This window comes from Triturus cristatus, chromosome 2_1 (assembly GCF_964204655.1).
Source record: "Triturus cristatus chromosome 2_1, aTriCri1.1, whole genome shotgun sequence".
Lineage (NCBI taxonomy): Eukaryota > Metazoa > Chordata > Amphibia > Caudata > Salamandridae > Triturus > Triturus cristatus.
Genome location: NC_140581.1, coordinates 773,397,494 through 773,421,952, shown reverse-complemented (window position 1 = coordinate 773,421,952; position 24,459 = coordinate 773,397,494). Strand labels below are relative to the sequence as shown.

Sequence of the window (24,459 nt, the reverse complement as noted above, 5' to 3'; positions counted from 1 at the left end):
GAAAGAGAAGATAAGTAAAACACATCGGCAGAAAATTAATTTAATAAATAAAATTATTCAGGAACACCACAAAAAATAAGTAATGTTCAAGGAAGGCAAGATATGGCAGTAGTAGGAGCAACATATACAGTAAAAGGAGGAAAGTTCCTTTATTTAGAGAGACTCGAGAGAAAACGATCCAATTTGTGATTTAACAAAGGGCAATGAGCATAAATTCATAACTGCAAATGGCGGAAATGCAACCGGCAAAGTGAGATCGTATGTAGGGGGAATCAGGAGTGCAAAAAGGATTTGAATAGAAGAGTGGGGTAGGAGTTGAAGGTAGACTGCAGAGGACAAGATATATGTACAAAGACCAAGTAAAATAGATGAACATCCATCAAAATGAGAAAACATTGGGTTATAAACAGACTATAAGTAGCATTAATATCAGCAAAGAGCACATTCATTTTCTGAGCAATATCCAACTGAAATAGACATGTACAAAGCAGAAGACACAAGAGTTGCAAAGGAAAAGTATGACTCAAAGATGATGCCAAGATTTTAGACAGATAAAAAATGCAGGCTGAGAGAGAGAGACATTTATAAGAAGAGAGAAATTCGGATGTCTTGCAGGTGAGAACAGAATTTCCATTTTAGGTAGAATAAATTAAATCAAATTTGGGGCAATCAGGATGTTACAATGGAAAGAAAGTATGCCATATGTTTGTGATACACAGAAGTATGTTTCTTGAATTACAAATCCGGTGCCCACACAATGCCATCTGACGTGAGGTACATTCTCTCTGGCATTTTTATGGGGCTAACTGGCGCAAAAGTTTCACGGGGAAGTAAAAAATTAAACTGAAGCCAGAGAGATGCTCAACAGTCCTGCCTCTGGGCTATTTTCAGGCTTGTGACAATGGTCTTGACTTACCTACTTTAAGGCAAGGATGCCAGAAGATGTTAGCCTGTTTCTCAGAGATAAATATATATATCAAAAGAAAAGGATTCTTAGAGGCATAAACACAGCCAAACAGATAGTTGCCAGGAAACTAATGTCCAACCGTTTCTCAGCATTGCACGCATATTGCAAAACTTGTAAGAAATGTAAACAAGCATTTGCAATGCAATAGGTGTTGCAATTGCGAGATTTTGAGCTATTGGCATTGTAAATACAATACCAATAGGTCAAAGTTTCTAAAATGCGAGACCTATTGCAATGCAAATGGTTGTTTTTTTTGTAGATAGGGAGCGGTACACTCCCAAACATGTCTTTTTCAATGAAAGAGACTGATCAGTTCCTTTGTGTAAAGCAATTCTTTATTTCAAATTCCATCAAAACACATGAGTTCCAGAAAACGCGTTTCTTTCAAAAGGTTGAACTTCGTCAGGGTGCAAAATAATAGGAACTATCGGAAATCCAAAGTCAATGGTTCACCAACTGTTATGTTGACAGTGATGCACGGGATACATCAATATAATGTGATATCTGGGATGTCACGGCTCAATTGGTGACTCAAAGTCCTGGAAAGGCCTCCTTGATCAGGGCCCGGTATGTAGGCCCGGTATGTAACCTAACGCAGACTGTCCGGAGGGCTCCTTCCTCGTTTCGGTGTTTGCAAATGGTTGTTGTTTACAAGCGCCCCATGCTGTGCTTTTATGTTAATAGAGGCCACGCCCCTTTCTTTAGACAAGCCTTGTCTAAAGAAAGGTCAGCAGCCGCTATTACAGTGAAGGCGGAATATGCTGGGCTTTTACCCAAAAAATCATTTGTTTGTCAAATTGACAAACAAGTGCTTTTTTTTAGTAAAAGCGCACTGAATGCACTGAATGTTGCGGAAAAGCATGTAGTGCCTGCAGTAGGTGAAACGCATTAAAGAAAATAGTGCTTACACACTAAATAAGATGTACCGTGTAACAACCCAAGTAAATGGGCCAGTCATCATGGGAGGTTACAAATGAAGAAAAGGCGGTACCAAGGAGGGATTAACAAGCCTATAAACGAATCAGAAGCCAGCATTTACGAAGAACAACAACACAAGCCAATGACAAATGTGGGCGGAGAGTGGACGGGGCTTCAAATCCATACTCCAATACAACATGTCTCGTAGAGCAGTGCATGCACTGCCTAGGCTCGACCTAAATAGACAACATAAGCTAAAAACAAATTAGGTCTTTGAGTTTCTAGAACTGGAGCGGTATTACAAAAATGGATCAAGCTGCACATAAACATCTATCTGCAGACGGCAGGGCTGCATGACCACCATATGAATTTAAGAGTTAATTTTAAATGTCCTTATTTTCCTGTTTGATAACTGTGACTCAAACACCTACAAATGGCTCTTTTGTTCTTACCTCATAAGACCAGACACACTGGGTTCCTCCAAACCGCCTGACACATCTGCCCACTTCAACGTCTTCATGAGTAGTATACATCTCTCGAAGGCATTCCCCAATGTGTGGCACCATTCTGCGAAGAACCTCTCGACTAAAAATCATTCCTGGACCTCCCATGCAAAAATTCTCCCCAGGCTCGAGACCTAATTTTCCAAGTTCTTCAATATTTCCAAGTCCAGTCTGTCCCAAATAGAGAGGTTTACTGCTGTTCAATGAGCGAAGAAAGTCCTCTAGTTTTTCACCTACAAATAATAAAACAGAATAACCTTTTACTCAATGTACTGCTTTGATAAGCACCTTTTTAAAAGAGTTAGTCTTTATACAATAAACCAGAATTTGAATGATTCTATTCAGGGCACAGCATTAGATTTTCAAAAAGTCGTTGATGTAAACAAAAGGCAAACATATAAGCATATTTTTCCATCATTTGAGCGAATTTCTGGCCTAGTTTATAATCAGCTGTTATGTGCTCATACCTAATAATAGAAACTAGGAAACGAAGATATCAAACATAAAAAGACACAATCATATGGCGGATATATATTGCTGGCTTTCTTAAAAAACAAAATATTTTCGATTTTACAGGTTTTCAGCATTTTGTTCTATGTGCTGTCTGCAATAGCAACAAAAAGACACCCCTCATTTGATTCTCTGCTGTGGGTGATACAGGGTCATCAAGGGTGCACCTTGGGTCATTTGCATTGCTGAACAAAATCAGACCATCGTCAGATCTATAGAGTTGGTATAAAATGCAATGCACCGAAACCCTACCGTTCTATATATACATTTAGACAGGACATAACTCACAAGTGTTCCAGAAATGGCTTTCCGTTACATGTACTTCAGGGCTCTCTAAAAATGCTGCAAATGGGATCTGTTTTTGAACAAATAATATTTTTGCAATCCTGAGGCACAAACAACCAGTTAAAAGTTAATAGATTAAATTCTACAAAGCAATCTGAAAAGATGGCAGCCCTTTCCCTAGAAGGGATAAATCATCAGTGCAACAGTTCTATGGATGTATGACATTACAACGCAGGTTTTTACAACGCGTGCAGTTACATTGCATGCGTTACAACGCATGCGATGTTACAACGCTATGCCATTACAACGCAAGTCTTTACTTCGACTTGTGCTAGATGGCGTGCTAACATTAAAAAAGTGTAATTTACTATTCCAACTCCAGTCCACTTAACAGTAGGGAAGGTGTTGGGATAGTAAACTACACTATTTGTAGTGTTAGCACGCCATCTAGCGCAAGTCGATGTAAAGACTTGCGTTGTAATGGCATAGCGTTGTAACATCGCATGCGTTGTAACGCATGCGATGTAACTGCACTGCGTGGTAAAAACCGCGTTGTAATGGCTGTTCCCCCAGTTCTATACTGTATAGCATCGGGTAGGTAACCGAAGGTCACAGTTGAGTTGGACAAGTTCACATCAGCCAATTGAAATTTAAGGCAAATCGTCATGCCTTTCACTGTGGTGAACGTTTGCATTCTGTTCCAATGGAAATCAACAAACCTTCTAAAACACAAAGAATGGCTGACAGAAAGGATGGACATGGCATTGTATGAAAGCTTTAATGATATAGTGCAGGATCAGTTTCTTATTTTTTACTGTTTTTGGGGTGGGGAAATCCTTGCTTCCGATGCTTTACATGAGCTGATGCACCAAAAGACACTTGGGTGGAATCCGAAGGCTTAATGTAAGTCCAGTGTTGCAGTGTTTTAAAAAAAAAAAAATTCACTTGTTAGTTATTGAGGACTACTTAAGCTTTCTTCTCATGCTCCTCCCATCGCACCCTCCTCTACTAAGGCGAAGGAGCGTTGCCCTACTGCTCTCAGAGCAGTGCAGACAAAAAACAACAACAAAAATGATCATAACGCAATGTTCTTATCATTTTATTTTTCCGTGCTGGCTTAGGTGTGAGGCAAGGCTGGGCTGTCCAGAGCAGAACAAGGATTCATGGGCACTCTCTAAGTGCGCATGACGCTTTGGCTGGCCATCCTGGGCCGGCCAAACAGCCATGCACACTTAGCATGTTCTCCACCAGCCTTCCACTCCCTGTCTGAGCGCCGAACGACGGTGCTCAGACAAATCATGATGCTGCTGTCATGCTGGTGACAGCAGCTTTATGATTGGCTAGGGGAGTCAGAGAGCCTGTGTGCTTCGTGCTTTGTGGTAAGAAGAAGGACGGAGGAGCGAAGGCAGTACCCAGGTAAGTGCAATTTTTTTCCATTCTAACCCCCCCCTTTGCCCGCCCCCAATTCGGTAGCAGCTGCCACTGGCCCCTCCAATGATAATTATATTCTTGTTGGTCCCAATCCCCCATCTTTCGAGCCCACATCCCGACCCCTATCACATGGCTTTTTTCTGGCCTCATACACATTTTTGCATCCATGCTGTTACACTGAAAGTGTATTACAAAGGTATATCTCCTTCATAATCTGTTCATTTGTTGAAATATCTTTAATACAGACTAGTCTAAAAGAAAAGCTAATAAGGCCTTTGCAGCAAAGTCTTGTGAAAAAAATTTCAGGCAATTTTCTTGCATGCAACATATTTCTAGGTGCATCTTTACAAACATCAATGTATCAGCGTAACATCAAAAATCAGAACCAATATTGGAGTATACATTTCTTTCAAGTATATATCACAACATCTATTGTACTCACTGTGAACTACAAATATGACAGTGGTACTGCCTGGATATGTGCATATTGAAGTCAATTAGAGGTAGCCAGAAGAGGTGGTAGCAGCTTTGCTTGGTTTGCCCTTTGGTGTGCCAGGCACTGCACTTTCCATCCCTGGTCATGAGCAGGGCTTTAAGTGGGCCGGGTATTGCCGGTGCTCAGCACCGGCAATTCTAAAAAGCAGGTGCCGAGATGGGTCCCTTTCGGGCTCTCCATTTTTGCCCTCACCATCCTGCAGCAGTACCACCCTTCATTGCCTTTGATGTAAGTCAAAGAGACTGGTTATAGTTCTTTCACAGTCTCATCATTTAAGAACTGAAGAATTTTAATGTTATAACATCGAAGCCGCAGTTGTTGCTTAGCTGCCTTATGCAACAAATAACCATTGATAGAGCCAATAGCCCTGACTTCTTGTAGGTGTAATGTTACTTGTTGTATTATATATCTGGATGCAGTGACACAAGCACCGCGCTAAGCACAGATTTTTTGTTTAAGTGTTTTAAGCCAAGCCCTTAATTAAATTGGCTACGCCCCTTTGAGAGAACCCCCAGTTTTTCCATCCCACTTAAAGCCCTGCTCAAGAGGTCAGTGGTGGAATCAGACGGTAAAGAGGTCTCTCATTTACTTCCGGTAATTTCCACTCCTCACTGTTCCCCAGAAGTGAAGCAGCACTTGGGAGGCTATTGAGGGTCTAAGAACGGACAATGGGTCAAGACAGTGATGTCTTCGGGCAGGCAAAGGGTGTGTGATCTCACTTTTGCTACCTTGATTTTTGGGGGAATTGATCCTTCTTGATGATTACAGTACTGTGCACTCCCAGGGCCACACCCACAGCACACAGAACTTTGAAAACAGGCGGCTGCTGAAAAAAGATGCACGCATGATATACATAGAAAGCCTGCACCACACAGCACAGTTTGCGAATTAAACGAGGATCTGCTTCTTGAGACCATAAAGATGACAGACACGTTTGACGCACATGAAACCGAAAGTAAATGAGCAAAGCAAAGCATATGTGCCTTATCATGGTTCCCTAATTTGTGGACACATCGTATCTTGATGACAAAGACGATTACGATTATACACCTCTAAATGTAAGTGTCGCTTTTAAATTGGGGCACAACAGAATCAGTGTTTGAAGAGTGTAGGATATTTTGCATGTTTTCATTTAAAAAAATGTTTCTCTGATTAAACAAATAGACTAGTTTTACTGCAGCAATGCTCAGCCTCACAAATATATTTTTGGCACTTAGGAATACTTTACAGCGTTTTGGGGACACTTGAGTTGATCTCCATCTAATTCTGACTCGGGATTGTGTGAAACTATTACACTAAAAGAGTGGGTTTTCTGATGCTCCACATGTCAAGAACTGGACTCCCAAGAACTTCACAAAATCAATTGTGTTTATGAACACCTTTTGACATGGGATGTAATGTTTTTGACCTATGTTCCTAACTATTTCTTTAATGAATAAATTAGTATTTGAATGATACACACATACGTTCCTGGACATTCTCTATGTCAGGGGTCATTTCCTCACATCATTTCGTTTTTCTAGCTCAAGAGATTTATATCTAGAATTGCATACATACACAATCAGAGTGCCGGGGTTTCTGTGTTTGTATATTTGTTACAAGTCATTTGATGGCCTGTATGATTGATACCTTTGGTAGGGGGGCATCCTACCTCGAATTGGCACCTGTCAATACGTTTTACCTCTAGATAACTGTGTTCAGCAGATACGAATACCCTATTATCTGTCAAATATTTGTTTGAATGTGCGACGCAATATCCACCACTACCTTATGTGATAACTCAATGCATATGTGCTATATGGAGAGAAATGCACTTAACACATTGATGGACATCAGTCTGGTGGACATGTTTCAGGTTGGCTCAACCGATGGTGCTGTTGTAGCGGCTTCACTTCAAACTTTCACACTTGCCTGCACATCACTAACACCTGATCAACAGGTTTGCGAATGAGAAAAAAAGCATGAGCAGTCTTGTGTGCAAACTATTGAACGGTTATCCCTCGTAATCTTACAAAGCCTATATGGTTGTGGAACGTTCTCCATCAAGATAGGAAGACCAGCCAATGGACACAAGACAGTCAAACAATGGGTAGTAGTGTTCTCTATGAGGGAAAAGAACCGCACATCAAGAAAAGAAACTGTATAACAAGTAACAAGTACAAGTGTGGATTGGTAATGAAGCTAAGTATGGCAGGGTGCTAGGATAGCTGGGGGCATCTACTACCAAAGGTGACCTTAGCACGTTACAAGTAGAATGCAATTGAACATAAACAAGTAGCTAGTACAGCACTCCCAAAGGTTGTATGAAAATCCAAGAAGAGTATGTTGGACCTTTGTTCATTGTAGCATGGAGAAGTAAGTCCTTATGATCACAAAGTAAGTATATCAAATCCAATTTCTGTACAGAGATAAAAGGTAATTAACGAGCACGTTCCGTTGTAAAGTTCCTTTTATTGGTTTATAGAATATCCAGCAAGTACTGAAGCCAAGCCAACACGTCTTTTGTCTGTACAAATATGTATTCAGACTTTCTCAAGGCTGGAAAAATGAACATCATATAATCAATAAAATTCTTATTTGCTACATTTTGGTACAAATAAATGAGACCAAAGGTCTCACCAGTAAAACTCGAGTTAAATCAGTTTAGACACCAATTGAAAGACAGAACCTCATGGTGTGTGGAACAATTGTGACAAAGTAACAAACCACAACTCATGACAGAGAGAAACTGCTACCCTCAAGAAAAAGAGAAATCAGTTCATATAGTCAAACATTAACTGATCTAAGTAAAATAGAAGAAGACAACAAGAAAGAATTAATACCATATCTATCAGTATAAGAAAGTGTTGGAAAGATATTAATCCCTTGTGAGTCCCTAGTCAGGTAAAGAAGATGAGACCGAAGAAGGCAATAACCCAGGTAATGAGCATAGTGAACCGACAAATAAAGAATCAAAACCCACCGATTTGCACAACACAGCGCAAAGTAATTCAAAGTAAAGACTGGTTGAACACTGCGATATTCATGAATAGCAATCCAAATAGCTGGTATATCTGTTGGCAATAATAAGGAAGTATGGATAAGGAAAAAAATATTGAGCACAACCTAAGAGTCAATAGTGCGAGTAAAAAATAGATCACTGTTGAACTACTAGTGAGTTCTACAACGGGCATATAACAAGTTGACTAATAAGATGTAGAGTGTAAATAACCCAGTTGTCCTCTAATTTTCGCAAAGTAACTTATCTAAAACCGGTGGCGATCTCAATATTAATCAAATTCAAAGTAATATACATAATAACGCTGTAGATCATAGCACTATAATTGTACAAACAGACCTCCCAATAAATAAATATTAGGCAGCTAGGTCACCAGCTCAAAGAACAATACCTGGAATGCCATAATATATTTTCTAATTTTAAAATTCAAAATACTAAAAAATGTGATAACCCCAACCAATTACAACAAATTTACTAATACAAAATAATAACTTTGTCCAATTACTCACCCCAGAAATGTAAAGGCGTAGTACGAAGAAAAACTAATGTGCATGGGCTGCAATAACATCCTATCGGCAAATAAGTCGAAAACAATATCCACTAGTGAAAAAGGGCGCGATCATCAAACAGCCTGACCATGATACATCCGTCGCCTGTGTAAAACAAAAACCAAAAAGGAAACTGACAATGTAGCCAGTGCCTATGACTATATCCAGTATCCTATCGTGTCACATAAATTGCTAAGACTCACCGCATTAAGAAAGTGTGCTCGGCACCCACCGCACGTGTAGCAGTCCGTAAATCCGAACAGCAACGAGCCGGTAACGGCCAAGAGGAAAGAAATAGTGAGCTCGTAAGTATCATGTGACATAGAAACCACATGATTAGAATGTATGCTCTATACAGTGTAACCATAGAGTGTAGTTACAAATAGAGCCACCATCTTGAAAGTGGTAAGGATAACTATATGGGAACGATACTAGTACAAGAATAAAAAATTTATAACACACAAATTAATGTCAAAATCTAAAATGTTTTAAACTTATGTATCTTAAACAAATATAGATGCGGTGGCGAAGCGTCGCTGGCGCATCAGACCATTTAGGTCTAGTGGTGTCAACCACATCATTATATTGGGAATTTGACATATAAAGGTGAGCATATTGCATGTAGTGCGTCAAAAGCATGTGAGGGCTAATACTAAAATGAACTGTAAAGTTCGTAAGTGTAATGGAATCAAGGACACGAGCGAGTGTAAAACGAACAGGGGTCATACAAGAGTACAGTGCAGTGTCTCATGATAAATGGTGACCCATTACAGGAAGCCAGAGAGGCATCTGATGATAAGTGATAACCCAATCCAGAGAACACAATAGATACAATATTGGGGTGCACATCCCATTTTAGGTATTAGTGAAAAAAGAACCCTATTAGAAAGCTTGTAAGTCAGAGAAAATATAATAGGCAATGTGTGGCAGAGGAGTGTAACATATAATTCTAATGAAGTGATCACCGTAGAGTTCGATAACCCACTGTAAAGACTTTAACCCCTTGCGTGCGCACGACGTCTCCCGGCCGTCGTGCATTACGGCCGGGAGACGTCGTGTTCCTGAACGCCGTTTATTTCTCCCGCACAGCAGGAGAAATAAACCCGTACGCAAGGGGTTAAAGAAGTGAATGTTTTGAAACAATTCACAATAGCAATTAAAAAGAAACCTGTTCAAAATATACTAAAAACAGTCCAAATATATCACAATGGAGCTGGTAAACTTAGCGAAAATACATGTCAGTTACATACACTAGCATAGAAGGAGAATCACAAATAGTTGTTAACATTTGTCTTAAGCTAAGATTTTCTCTAAGTTATCATCCCTCAATAAAAACTAAATGTCGCCATTGGAGCGATCCATTTCTGTAGTCTCAAAATCGTATTGATAAATTTGAACTTACTAGGATGTCATACAATGTATCAATTATGCAAAATAGTGACAAGATGAAATCAACACATATAACAATTAACAATTACAGTAATGTGACCTGTTTGGAAAAGCATGACAAGATTGTAAAGCAGTTTAGTCACGTAAAAATATATGCATCTCTCTGTCAGTATTTAACCCCTGGTCAACCGATCTTAATTTTATAAGCCACTTGGATTCCAATTTCCTAAGCGCTGAGGTTTTATCGCCTCTGTGGGGGTCATCTTCTATTATGGCAATACCATGAAATCTGAGATGTAAGATTTCAGAAGTCTTATGCATTGTGTTGTAATGTACTGGCAGTGGATCATTTGCACTATTATTGCAAATTGCTCTCATATGCTCTTGTATTCGCTCTTTAAGTGGTCAGATGGTACTCCTCACATAAATTAGATTACATTGGCAAATAATACAGTAAACAACATACTTGGTATTGCAGTTAATAAAATGCATTATATTATGTGTCTGTCTTGTGTTATAACTGAATCTGGTGATCTTGTTCTCTGCAAATTGACACACATTGCACATTGAGCATTTGTGGAAGCCTTTAGGTTTGGCCGGTAACCAAGTTTGTGTGACATCCTGTTTGTTAAAATTGATGCAAGAGGGACTCAAGATATTTCTCAATGTTCTACCTCTTACATACGTGCTCTGAGGTTTCTTGATTTAATGTGGATCTGAATCATGATCAATTTTTAACAGATGCCAATGTTTACGTAACGTCTTGTATATACTGTTACTCTGCGAGTGGAATTGTGTGATGAATGCGATTCATTTCCTTTCTGATCTTTTATTATTCTTAGAGTTTGATTTCAACAATTCTGTGCGATTTGTTCAATTTATTCTGGTATGTGCTTTGTCCAAAGTCTTACTGTCATATACACTAGTTATGAACCGTTTCTTCAAGTTGAACACTTCTTGTTGAAAAGTGTGATCACTACTACAATTTCTGCAGAGGCTGGTCATTTCACCGAATGGTATTGCCCTAATTTGGGAAACAGGGTGAGCACTGCTCACATGTAATATAGAATTACAGGCAGTTTTCTTACGAAAAAGTTTAGATTGCAATATCCCATTGTCCACAAAAAGTGTAACATCTAAAAAATCAATGTGATTCTTATTAATGCTATGTGTGAAGCTCAAATTATATTCATTTGTGTTCAGGTATGTGATAAAATCAGCTAGGGTCTTCATTTCCCCACCCCAAATCATTATGATATCATCGATAAATCGACCCCAGTAAACAATGTGATCTGTCAAAATAGAAGGACAAGATCTCCAAATGTGTTGTTCCTCATAAAAGCCCATATAGATATTGGCGAAAGAAGGAGAAAACTTGGCTCCAATGGCAACACCTGAATGTTGTCTGTACCAGGTTCTGTTATGTTTTAAAAAGTTGTTGTCCAGGGACAGTCTTGTTAACTCCAATATCATTTTTGCATGCTCATATAGTGTAGCATCACGTTTGGACAGGAAGTATGTAAGGGCTTCCATACCTTAATCTAGGGGAATACAGGTGTAAAGTGAACTGACGTCTAATGTGACAAATGTGAAATCCTCCGTCCACACAAAATGTTCCAATTTGTTGAGTAAGTCTTTGGTGTCTTCTATAAAAGCAGGCAGATTACGTGCAATGGGTTGTAAATAAATGTTGATGTACTCAGAAATACACTCTGTGGGCCCTCCTATACCCGATATGATCGGTCTACCGGGTGGAGCTGTTAAGTTTTTATGAATTTTAGGTGATGTATAAATATGCGCAGCTCTTGGTGTAGGATTGAACAAATACTTTAATTCAATATCTGAGAGTAAGGCCAAGTTATGCCAATAACGTCGTGTTTTCTCTATACATCTGTTCACTTCTTGCATGGGATTGTGAGTGATCTTGGTATAAGAGTCCTCATCAGACAGTTGAATCTCAATATCTCCATTATAATATTCACTGTCCATAAGGACAATGTTGCCCCCTTTGTCTGCTTCTTTGATAGTTAAATTGGAACATTCGGTCAGCTGGTTTAAGGCAGTCCTTTAATCCTTGGTTAAATTGTCCTTGAATCAGACAGGGACATGTTGTAGCCTGTCCTCCAGTTTGTACAGGTCAGTGGTAACGGCTTTGTAGAAACAATCAATCATATCGTCCGGTGATAATATGGGTGTGAAGGCAGATTTGTTTTTTAACCCTATTTATATTTAAATCAGATGCTATATCTAGATCTTGTAAGATTTCTTCAACACTTGGTACTACATCCAAACTGTCATCAAGAGATAGCAACATTTGTATGTAATGAATGTCTTGAATAGTCTGACCACTCTTGTCAACAGTATAGATAGGTACTGGACACAATTTGTTTTGATTATCAAAGAATTTTAAATTTAAAAAGGTCTATATGGATTTGCGTAAAGTTAGGCTTAGAAACTGGACAAAAACTGAGTCCCTTCTTAAGTACTTTCATCTCTGTATCTGTTAACACTTGTTGAGATAAATTAACAATGGACACATCATCTTGAACAACATCAGTTGTTGTAGTATCAATCGACAATTGCATATCATTGTATAAATAACTGGCCAGTCCTGTTTTTTATCAGCATTGGAAAGATACAGAAAGGGGACCAGAATGGGTTTCAATACCAACAAAAGAATACAGGAAGAAGAGAACTAGAGAGGGGGGAGAAAAAATAGAATTGGAAATGACCAAAAGGGTGACAAGATTGGTATCACGCACACAACGGAACTAGTAACAAGAGAAAGTTATTTAACCAATGATATGCAATTGTCGATTGATACTACAACAACTGATGTTCAAGATGATTTGTCCATTGTTAATTTATCTCAACAAGTGTTAACAGTGTTAACAGATACAGATACAGAGGTGAGACACTGCACTGTAATCTTGTATGACTCTCGTTCATTTTACACTCGCTTGTGTCCTTGATTCAGTTACACTTACGGACCTTACAGTCCATTTTAGTATTAGCCCTCACATGCTTTTGATGCACTACATGCGATATGCGCACCTTTATATGTCAAATTCCCAATATAATGATGTGGTTGACACCACTAGACCTAAATGGTCTGATGCGCCCGCGACGCTTCGCCACCGCATCTATATTTGTTTAAGATACAAAAGTTTAAAACTTTTTAGATTTTGACATTAATTTGTGTGTTATAAATTTTTTATTCTTGTACTAGTATCGTTCCCATATAGTTATCCTTACCACTTCCAAGATGGCGGCTCTATTTGTAGCCACACTCTATGGTTACACTGTATAGAGCATACATTCTAATCATGTGGTTTCTATGTCACATGATACTTACGAGCTCACTATTTCTTTCCTTTTAGCCGTTACCGGCTCGTTGCTGTTCGGATTTACAGACCGCTACACGTGCTGTGGGTGCGGAGTACACTTTCTTTATGCGGTGAACCTTAGCAATTTCTGTGACACGATAGGACACTACCTACATTGTCAGTTTCCTTTTTGGTTTTACACAGGCGACGGACGTATCATGGTCAGGCTGTTTGATGATCGCGCCCATTTTCACTAGTGGATATTGTTTTTGACTTATTTGTCGATAGGATGTTATTGCAGCCCATGCACATTAGTTTTTCTTCATACTACGCCTTTACATTTCTGGGGTGAGTAACTGGACAAAGTTATTATTTTGTATTAGTAAATTTGTTGTAATTGGTTGGGGTTATCACATTTTTCATTATTTTGAATTTTAAAATTACAAAATATATTATGACATTCCAGGTATTGTTCTTTGAGCTGGTGACCTAGCTACCTAATATTTATATATTGGGAGGTCTTTTCGTACAATTATAGTGCTATGATCTACAGCGTTATGATGTATATTACTTTAAATTTGATAAATATTGCTATCGCCACCGGTCTTAGATAAGTTACTTTGCGAAAATTAGAGGACAACTGGGTTATTTACACTCTACATCTTATTAGTCAACTTGTTATACGCCCGTTGTGGAACTCACTAGTAGTTCAACAGTGATCTATTTTTTACTCGCACTTTTGACTCTTAGGTTGTGCTCAATATGTTTTCCTTATCCATACTTCCTTATTTTTGCCAACAGATCTCCCAGCTATTGGGATTGCTATTCATGAATATCGCAGTGTTCAACCAGTCTTTACTTTGAATTACTTTGCGCTGTGTCGTGCAAATCGGTGGGTTTTGATGCTTTATTTGTCGGTTCACTATGCTCATTACCTGGGTTATTGCCTTCTTCAGTCTCATCTTCTTTACCTGACTAGGGACTCACAAGGGACTAATATCTTTCCAACACTTTCTTTAAACTGATAGATATGGTATTAATTCTTTCTTGTTGTCTTCTTCAATTTTACTTAGATCAGTTAATGTTTGACTATATGAACTGATTTCTCTTTTTCTTGGGGGTAGCACTTTCTCTCTGTCACGAGTTGTGGTTTGTTACTTTGTCACAATTGTTCCACACACCATGAGGTTCTGTCTTTCAATTGGTGTCAAAACTTATTTAACCCGAGTTTTACTGGTGAGACCTTTGGTCTCATTTATTTGTACCGAAATGTAGAAAATAAGAATTTTATTGATTATATGATGTTTATTTTTCCAGCCTTGAGAAAGTCTGAATACATATTTCTACAGACAAAAGACGTGTTGGCTTGGCTTCAGTACTTGCTGGAAATTCTATAAACCAATAAAAGGAACTTTACAACGGAACATGCTCGTCAATTACTTTTTATCTCTGTACAGAAATTGGATTTTGAAATACTCACTTGTGATCATAAAAACTTACTTCTCCATGCTACAATGAACAAAGGTCCAACATACCATTCTTGGATTTTCATATAACCTTTGGGAGTGCTGTACTAGCTACTTGTTTATGTTCAATGGACACAAGAGTTTCAGTCTCACAGTCATTAGAACAGGCCTGGGGTGACACTCGCCAACAGAACATCTCTGAAGGCTGTTCCTCAATGTTCCCAAAGCTACCTTGACAAAGCTCTGGTTCTACTGGGCATGTGTGTAATCAGTAGCTCATCCAAGACTACCTGGATGACAGTATGCAAAAACCGGCCTATGTATATCATTATACATCCTCTTTCAAGCGATCGGTGAAGACCCTTTAATGAGATGGTGGAGAGAACACCTTCTCAGATTTCTGCACGATTTTCAAAGCAAAGGGATTTAGAAATGATTATGAGAAAACAGCACAGTCAGAAGATCCTTGGATCTGTATCCCCCTGGTCAGAAATAATGATGAGCCAACAGTAAAAGACATACAAATCAATTTTAAATAAAATATGCTTATCACTCCTGAAATTATGTATTCCAGAGAGAACTTCAAGACAAAGCAAGGCTGGGAAAAGAACATAACTCAACCAGCTGGTGAATAATGAGATGGTTCCGCTCGGGGCGAAGAAATCAATGTAAATAAATGTATCATCCTCTTGGCCTGCATTACATACCATACATATTTATTGTTTACGAACAAGAACAAATGACAAATCCTATTTGATTACTTGCAATAGTGTATATAATATATACAATACTTAATCAGAGTGTGACGGCAGCAAACAGTTTTTAAAAGTCAATATAAGGAAAAGTGATTTTCTGAACCCTGAACTTGCGTCTGTACCTGCACTTCTTATTATGACAATTGCAGAAGTTTTTCGCATTGAATTTAAGTAAAATGTCCCCTTTTCGCATAACATGTAGTGGCAATTTAACTACATTTGCATAAAGGCATAGGACATTACATTAACACAGCGCTAAGTCCTTCGCAGGGACTCATTTGCCATACATAAAGTGCCAAATTATTCTTTGGGATTTAAAATACATGAAGAGTTTGGCACTCGGTTGATTGAAATGTTCGACACTCAGGTGTTTTTATGCAGGCGGTGCCCGGCACACTCTTGCAAATTCCAACAAGGCAGAAAAATGAAGGGCAGTCCCCTGGTGAGCAGGTTGTAAGATTGCTTTAGTCCTCCATTATGTATTGTATTGATCGACTAATCAGGTGCAACTGACTTTACATCACATCAGTCCTTGCAAACAAACATGTTTTACACTACACTAGAAACAGTATGATCACATGCCTTGTAACATATATGGACACCAGTGCCCAGCTATCACTACTTCCGATAGGACATGGTCAACAATTGATACCAAACTGCAAACGCAAACATAGCTACACTGAAAAACAGTACTCGCCCAAAGGAGTAGTAAAATCTATGCCCACAAACTCTCATTACACTGCCAGTACAGAAAAAGCATACACATTGGTCACGACCAGCACTGCCAGCCATGTGCTGGTGGCAAAGCTACAAAACAAAAGTAAAGGCAGCTGCGAATCACAGCCGAATCATGGGTGAGAACTACATGTTATGATAACAATGGCTGAGCCCAACACACATATTGTGGTAACTGGAAAAACACAAAACACATATATTATCAGGTTTATATTATGCTCATGAATGCCTCTCTCACAATTCTTGCCTCTTGAAATGTAACATGATGAATCTAACCGGACATAAAAGTTTTTTGTTCTTTTTAACACGGATTGGTCAGATTTGCCAGTGCCAACATGATACATGTATTTTCTATCGTAAATACACTGCACATGTATTTTTTCAGAGCTTCCATACCAGGGTGTGGAAAACTCCCCACGACCTCCAGTTATCCTTTCTCTCAACCTATACCTGTCTTTGTCTCATGTCCAAGACTTACTCTCATATAATTGTGATGCCTGTCCTCTCTCCATGTTTTTGGCCTTCTATATTTCCCCCTAGGGTTTGATTGGGATTAAAAAGCGGCCTGGGCAAGCTAAATTAAAGTGGTCTACATTTGCATATTGCCTCTCCGCAAAACACTGCTTCATCGAAGTTTTATAAAAAGAAGAAGGGGGTCTCTTTCAGAGGCATGTTTTCTTAAATTGAATTAGATTTTTTTTTAAATACACGAATTAGTTCACACTGGTGAAACACACCTGAAAACAAGTGAGGCCACTTCTGCTCAGGCCCCCTGCCCCCTCTCAATATGCATACATTAATGGGCTGGCTCAGCGAGAGAAAGGGGGTGACACCTCTGCCCATTGATAAAAGGGAGATAATGGACATCCATCTACCTCCAGGAAGGCCACTCAGGCACCCACTGCAGCGCGTGCAAAGAAATTCGTTTTATTTATTTAAATGTGTACTTACCTCCGTTCATCCATATTCCGGTGTTTACATTTCCCCACCCTGCCCCTCCCCCGCCCCGCCTCACTGCCCCACCGAATTCCCTCCACGGACCGCTACTGGTCGTTGGCATCATCCGAACAACACAGACAGCCCAAATCAGCCCCCCAGGCTGCCCATTAAAGCAGCACACAGCTGGAACTCATATACCGGCCCCTCAGTGATTGCCCAAGTGCCCGCATTACCAATCCGACCCTGTTTCCCCCTTATCCTGCTTTCCATTCGGCGATTCTTGAACACCTATTTCTCATTCCTTTCACCATTGCATTCTCTTTCAATATTCCATGTTGCCTGGTCTCCTTTCTTTTTAAGTCTGGCTAAGTATTCCTGCAACCAACGTCCACCAATCCCAAACAACAACACCACTAATTCATATATGACTCAGTCCACAGAAGATGGAATCTGCCCTACATCTGTTATTCCAACACCTCACACACCACGCTGAAAACACTGTTGCTCCTTGGCAGGAGAAAGGAAGACATAGCAGCAGACAAAGTGGAGGAAGGTCCATCTGACCCCTGCCTACTAAGACACCCGTCTTAAACTTATGCAATGCGATCCCCTCAGAAGTACACCCACGCAAGACCCGAGGGAGTCCATCGGATAAAAGCAATAATGGCATATTAAACATGTGCTGGTTGTTCTAACATGCAAGGTGCATCTATCAGACATAAAAAGGGTGCCTCAAAAAAAGACATCAACACAACTAACCCAGGCTAGACACCTGCTCCGCTGCCAAGCGTGAAACAAGTCAGAAGGGTCAATGATTTCAAATACAATAGTATCATAAATAAGCCCTGAAAATATGCTGAGAAATGCAGGCACTTCTGAAAGCAGCAAAGCACTAGCACTGAACCTGAGTAGGATTGACAAAAAAGCTTGACATCTCCCGACAATTTCAACAGCTGAAGGGCGTAAGGGGGGACCTCCACATACAACAGCATATGGTGACCTCCTACAATGTATCTCACGAGGATGTCATACTAATTCAACAAGCAGTGACGACCTAATGACCACATCCACAAAGGCCAATAGAACCAGACTGCCAGGAGCAACAACAAAGCCTACCTTCACCACATGAAATAATCATCCTAGAAGACAAAATTAAACCAAGTGCAGCACCTGTACCATTCTGGCAGCCTTCTAGAAACCACACCGTAAAATGTACAATTAATTCTGTGAAATTCCGCTAAACTACGCCACGATTAAAGAAAATATCTTGCAACAGTAGACTGTCAGTAAATAGGAGGACATAGAAGACACTTATTGGCGATGTACCATACACACCAAATAGTAAGACAGAATGGGACGATGTCTTGGCATCTAGGCTCACACTGGAATAATTCAAGATATTGCTATACCTGAAAGCTGAACAAAATAGGCCTATACACTGGCAACAACAAAAATAATTATCATACAAAAGGGGGTTAGAACACTTGGAGCTAAAAACTAGGGTAAAAGGGGCTGAGTGGAATTTCCCTATTGGTTCTGTGAAAGCAAAAGTAGTGAGGACCTGTATAAGAGTGGGCACTATAGAGCTGCAACATCTCGTTGTCTTGGAGTTACTAGTATTTAAGGTACATACTAGGTAGATGTGTAGGAGTATATGCTGATTAGGTAGGTGGGTACATGAGTCATCGAGAAATCCTTGGAATGGTGACTTCCCGTTCTCCAGGACAAATGGCTGGTACCGTATTATACACAAACTATCTGTACAGTGGTTCAGTGATTGTGATGTAATTCCTTCTGCTGTCTTATAGGGGTCATTGCCCTACGGCCCCAAGCCTTCCGAGAAATAAACCCCATAATACATTACAATTTGCCCTACAACAACTGAGAAGTTAAGGGTTGGGTCCCTCTGCTGAAAAGACAACACCATTAGAGGTAAGCCACCTCCCCAAACAAGAGTTTTGTTAAAATGAGTTAGAAGTTGAGGTTCAGCTTTGGAAGAAGTACTTACATGGCTCACAAAGTGAATCAAAGATCCCATAACCCCCTGAGACACTTCCAACCAGTCAAAGCTAGGAATGAACTTTTAATAACAACAAGCTCTTAATGACAACATCTCTGGTGCAGGTGTTATAAGTATTAGCAGCAGGCTGCTGAGACTGAAAACGAGCTAGCCACTGCCTCGGTGCATCAGGCACTAACACTCGTCCCGGGGTTACCCTTTCCATCTTGGGAGGCTTGAGCAGAAGGGAGGTGTGAGGGACACGGCTAATGGCAGCCCTGGAGTGCCCTCTGTCCCCCTTCCCCTCCGTATAAACAAGTATGAAGAAGATGCGTGAAACCGTACGCTTACTCTAGAAAATGGTCCTAGAGATGGTTTCACCGACAACAAATTCGAAATGAGGATTCTTACCATAAATTCGCAGAGCAATACTGTGAATTAAATAGAATTGAAAGGGCTCAGTCGTTCTGTAATCAAGCACAACAGTGCTGCGGCCATGAACGTGGCACCCGCGCCCCACAAAGGAACCAAACACATTAAATGGATTACAGATCATGGCCTCAGGCGCCGCGCATCCTCCGTTTTCGGGAAGCACGTGTTCTGACGCCATAAAAAGTGTAACAGACAAGTCCCTGCTATCACCTGTGATGATGAGCCTTGAGGAAGAGAAATGATCGGCTGCACGGAGTGACATGCCAGTAAAGTGCATCGTAAAGGAAGGTTGCTTCAGAGGGCGCAGCACCGGCCTGCTTGTGAAATATTATTTCCAGCACACATTCCTCACTGCACTTAGCACAATCAAAACTATTGATTTTTGCAGGAAAAGACTGGGCGACCTTGGTTCATGAATACTAAAGAGCTGTGGCTGCTACGGCCAACTCCCTTCCCTGCGAGCATATTACAGGCAAGATTTAGTAGGGAGCCGCAGGGTGGAGAGACACGGCCACGTGACACCCAACACCCAGCTGAGGAAGGGACTGCTGGGCATTCCGCCAATCGCGGAAACGCCGCCCAGAGCGCAAATTGAGTTAAAAGACCTTGGACGTCTATCCGGCAAACCGTGTGTGACATGCACTGGGCTCCAATGTCCGGCAAACCATGTATAACATGGACTGATCTCCAATGTCCGGAAAACCATGTATGACATGGATTGATCTCCAATGTCCGGCAAACCAAGTATGACAATGACATGAACTGGGCTTTAATGTCCTGCAAACCGTGTGTGACATTCACTGGGCTCCAATGTCCGGCAAACCACGTATGACATGGACTGTGCTCCAATGTCCGGCAAACCATGTATGACATGGACTGATCTCCAATGTCCAGCAAAACCATGTATGACATGGACTGAGCTCCAATGTCCGGCAAACGATGTATGACATGGACTGAGCTCCAATGTCCGGCAAACCATGTATGACAATGACATGAACTGGGCTTTAATGTCCTGCAAACAGTGTGTGACATTCACTGGGCTCCAATGTCCGGCAAACCACGTATGACATGGACTGAGCTCCAATGTCCGGCAAACCATGTATGACAATGACATGAACTGGGCTTTAATGTCCTGCAAACCGTGTGTGACATTCACTGGGCTCCAATGTCCGGCAAACCACGTATGACATGGACTGAGCTCCAATGTCCGGCAAACCATGAATGACAATGACATGAACTGGGCTCTAATGTCCGGCAAACCGACCGTGTGTGACATGCACTGGGCTCCAATGTCCGGCAAACCATGTATAACATGGACTGATCTCCAATGTACGGAAAACCATGTATGACATGGATTGATCTCCAATGTCCGGCAAACCATGTATGACAATGACATGAACTGGGCTTTAATGTCCTGCAAACCGTGTGTGACATTCACTGGGCTCCAATGTCCGGCAAACCACGTATGACATGGACTGTGCTCCAATGTCCGGCAAACCATGTATGACATGGACTGATCTCCAATGTCCAGCAAAACCATGTATGACATGGACTGAGCTCCAATGTCCGGCAAACAATGTATGACATGGACTGAGCTCCAATGTCCGGCAAACCATGTATGACAATGACATGAACTGGGCTTTAATGTCCTGCAAACCGTGTGTGACATTCACTGGGCTCCAATGTCCGGCAAACCACGTATGACATGGACTGAGCTCCAATGTCCGGCAAACCATGTATGACAATGACATGAACTGGGCTTTAATGTCCTGCAAACCGTGTGTGACATTCACTGGGCTCCAATGTCCGGCAAACCACGTATGACATGGACTGAGCTCCAATGTCCGGCAAACCATGAATGACAATGACATGAACTGGGCTCTAATGTCCGGCAAACTGTGTGTGACATGCACTGTGCTCCAATGTCCGGCAAACCATGTATGACATGGACTGATCTCCAATGTCCAGCAAAACCATGTATGACATGGACTGAGCTCCAATGTCCGGCAAACCATGTATGACATGGACTGAGCTCCAATGTCCGGCAAACCATGTATGACAATGACATGAACTGGGCTTTAATGTCCTGCAAACCGTGTGTGACATTCACTGGGCTCCAATGTCCGGCAAACCACGTATGACATGGACTGAGCTCCAATGTCGGGCAAACCATGTATGACATGGACTGATCTCCAATGTCCGGCATACCATGTATGACATGGACTGAGCTCCAATGTCCGGCAAACCATGTATGACAATGACATGAACTGGGCTCTAATTTCCTGCAAACCGTGTGTGACATGCACTGGGCTCCAATGTCCGGCAAACCATGTATGACAAGGACTGAGCTCCAATGTCCGGCAAACCATGTATGACATGGACTGATTTCCAATGTCCGGCAAACCATGTATGACAATGACATGAACTGGGCTCTAATGTCCTGCAAACCGTGTGTGACATGCACTGGGCTCCAATGTACGGCAAACCATGTATGACATGGACTGAGCTCCAATGTCCGGCAAACCATGTATGACATGGACTGATCTCCAATGTCTGGCAAACCATGAATGACAATGACATGAACTTGGCTCTAATGTCCTGCAAACCATGTGTGATATGCACTGGGCTCAAATGTCAGGAAAACCATGTATGACAATGACAAGAACTGGGCTCTAATGTCCTGCAAACTGTGTGTGACATGCACTAAGCTCCAATGTCTGGTATCCAATGCCTAGCAAACCATGTATGACATGCACTGGGGTTCAACGTCCAGCAAACTGTGTGTGACATGCACTGGTCTCTAATGTCCGGTAAACCATGTATGACATGCACTAGGCTTCAATGCTTGGCAAACCGCGTGCGACACGCACTGATCTCCAATGTCCAGCAAACCATGTATGACATGCACTTGGGCTCCAATGTCTTGCAAACCGTGTGTGACATGCACTGGGCTCCAATGCCCAGCAAACCATGTATTATATGCACTGGACTCCAATGCCCGGCAAACCATGTGTGACATGCACTGGGATCCAATGTCAGACAAACCATGTATGACATGAACTGGGCTCCAATTTCCTGCAAACCGTGTATGATATGCACTGGACTCCAATGACCGTCAATCCATGTGTGATATGCACTAGGCTCCAATGTCGGACAAACCATGTATTACATGAACTGGGCTCTAATGTTCTGTAAACCATGTATCACATGCACTGGGCTCAAATGTCTGCCAAACTGTGTGTGACATGCACTGGCTCCAATGTCCGGCAAGCCATGTATGATATGCACTGGGCTTCAAGGACTGGCAAATCATGTGTGACATGCGCTGGGCTCCAATGTCAGACAAACCATGTATTACATGAACTGGGCTCTAATGCTCTGCAAACCATGTATCACATGCACTGTGCTCAAATGTCTGACAAACCGTGTGTGACATGCACTGGCTCCAATGTCCGGCAAGCCATGTATGATATGCACTGGTCTTCAAGGACTGGCAAATCATGTGTGACATGCGCTGGGCTCCAATGTCAGACAAACCATGTATGACATGCACTGCACTCCAAAGTCCAGCAAACCATGTGTGGCATTCACTAGGCTCTAATGTCCTGAAAACAATGTGTGACACGGACTCAACCATCATGTCCAGCAAACAATGTTTGACATGCGCTCGGCTCTAATGTCCAGCATACCATGTATGCCATGCACTGGGCTCTAATGTCCACCAAACCTTGTATGACATGCACATACACTTACTGGGCTCTCCTGTCCGGCAAACTATGTATGCCATGCACTGGGCTCTAATGTTGGACAAACCATGTATGACTGCACATACACTTACTGGGCTTTTCTGACCGGCAAACAATGTATAGCATGCACTGGGCTCCAATATCCGGCACCATGTATAACATGCACTGGGCTCTAATATCCTGCAAACCATGTATTACAGGCACTGGGCTCTAATGTCCAACAAACCATGCATGACATGCACCTAGCTCTAATGTCCGGCAAACAAAGTGTGACATGCAATGGGCTGTAAAGTTCGGGAAACCATTCATAGCATGCACTGTAGTCTACTGCCAATCAAACCCACTGTCGCATGCACTGGGCTCTAGCGCCCAGTAAACCATCTCTAGCACGCATTGGCCTCTAATGTCTGCAGTCATACCAGTTTGAGGATTCATTTCTCTAGCTTTGGAGTAACCCCCCCCCCCCCCTCAACCCCCCCTTCCCCTCCCTCAAGTCCCTATAATTCAAACCATTTTAGTTAGGTCAGCTGCCCTGGGGCCAGGTCCGAAAAGCAGCTCTTTATAACACTGAGCAGTCGTTTTGTTGGAAAAGCTTTTCACGTGTCAACCAAGCGAGCTCCCCATCCACTTTTCTCAAGTCCTCCTAACCATTGTCATCCATGTTTTTAGGTGAATAAATAGATAATTATAGGCGTACATAGCCTAACGTCGAACATATGGGGTTGTATGTTATATGCATTGATACAGGTGGGCAGGCTGAGGGACAGTACAGGCATCACACTCATTCAGACCTGTGCCATTCTTCAGTATATAAGTTATGTCTCACATACACGTAAACGATTAATTAATATTGTGTCTAACCAAGCGTGTGCAGTTCTTGCCTGGTTAGCCATGCAGTACAGCATTCCTGCGCATTGTACGTAAAAGGATGGTGTGGGTACGAGGCATGCCGGGTCAGTGGGCCTTGAGTGCAGAGCTAGCAGGGCCACGTATTCCAGGAGTGACGAAATATAAGT

General features: G+C 41.4%; 1 protein-coding gene across 1 annotated transcript in view; it reads right to left on the bottom strand.

Moving 5' to 3' along the window:
* The window catches only part of CHSY3 (chondroitin sulfate synthase 3), a 565,351-nt gene that overhangs the window by 538,628 nt on the left and 2,264 nt on the right, over positions 1 to 24,459 (bottom strand). The window contains exon 2 of the mRNA XM_085632715.1: positions 2,338 to 2,621. Within this exon, the coding sequence (XP_085488841.1) occupies positions 2,338 to 2,621 (284 nt within the window). The remainder of the gene's footprint in view (positions 1 to 2,337; positions 2,622 to 24,459) is intronic.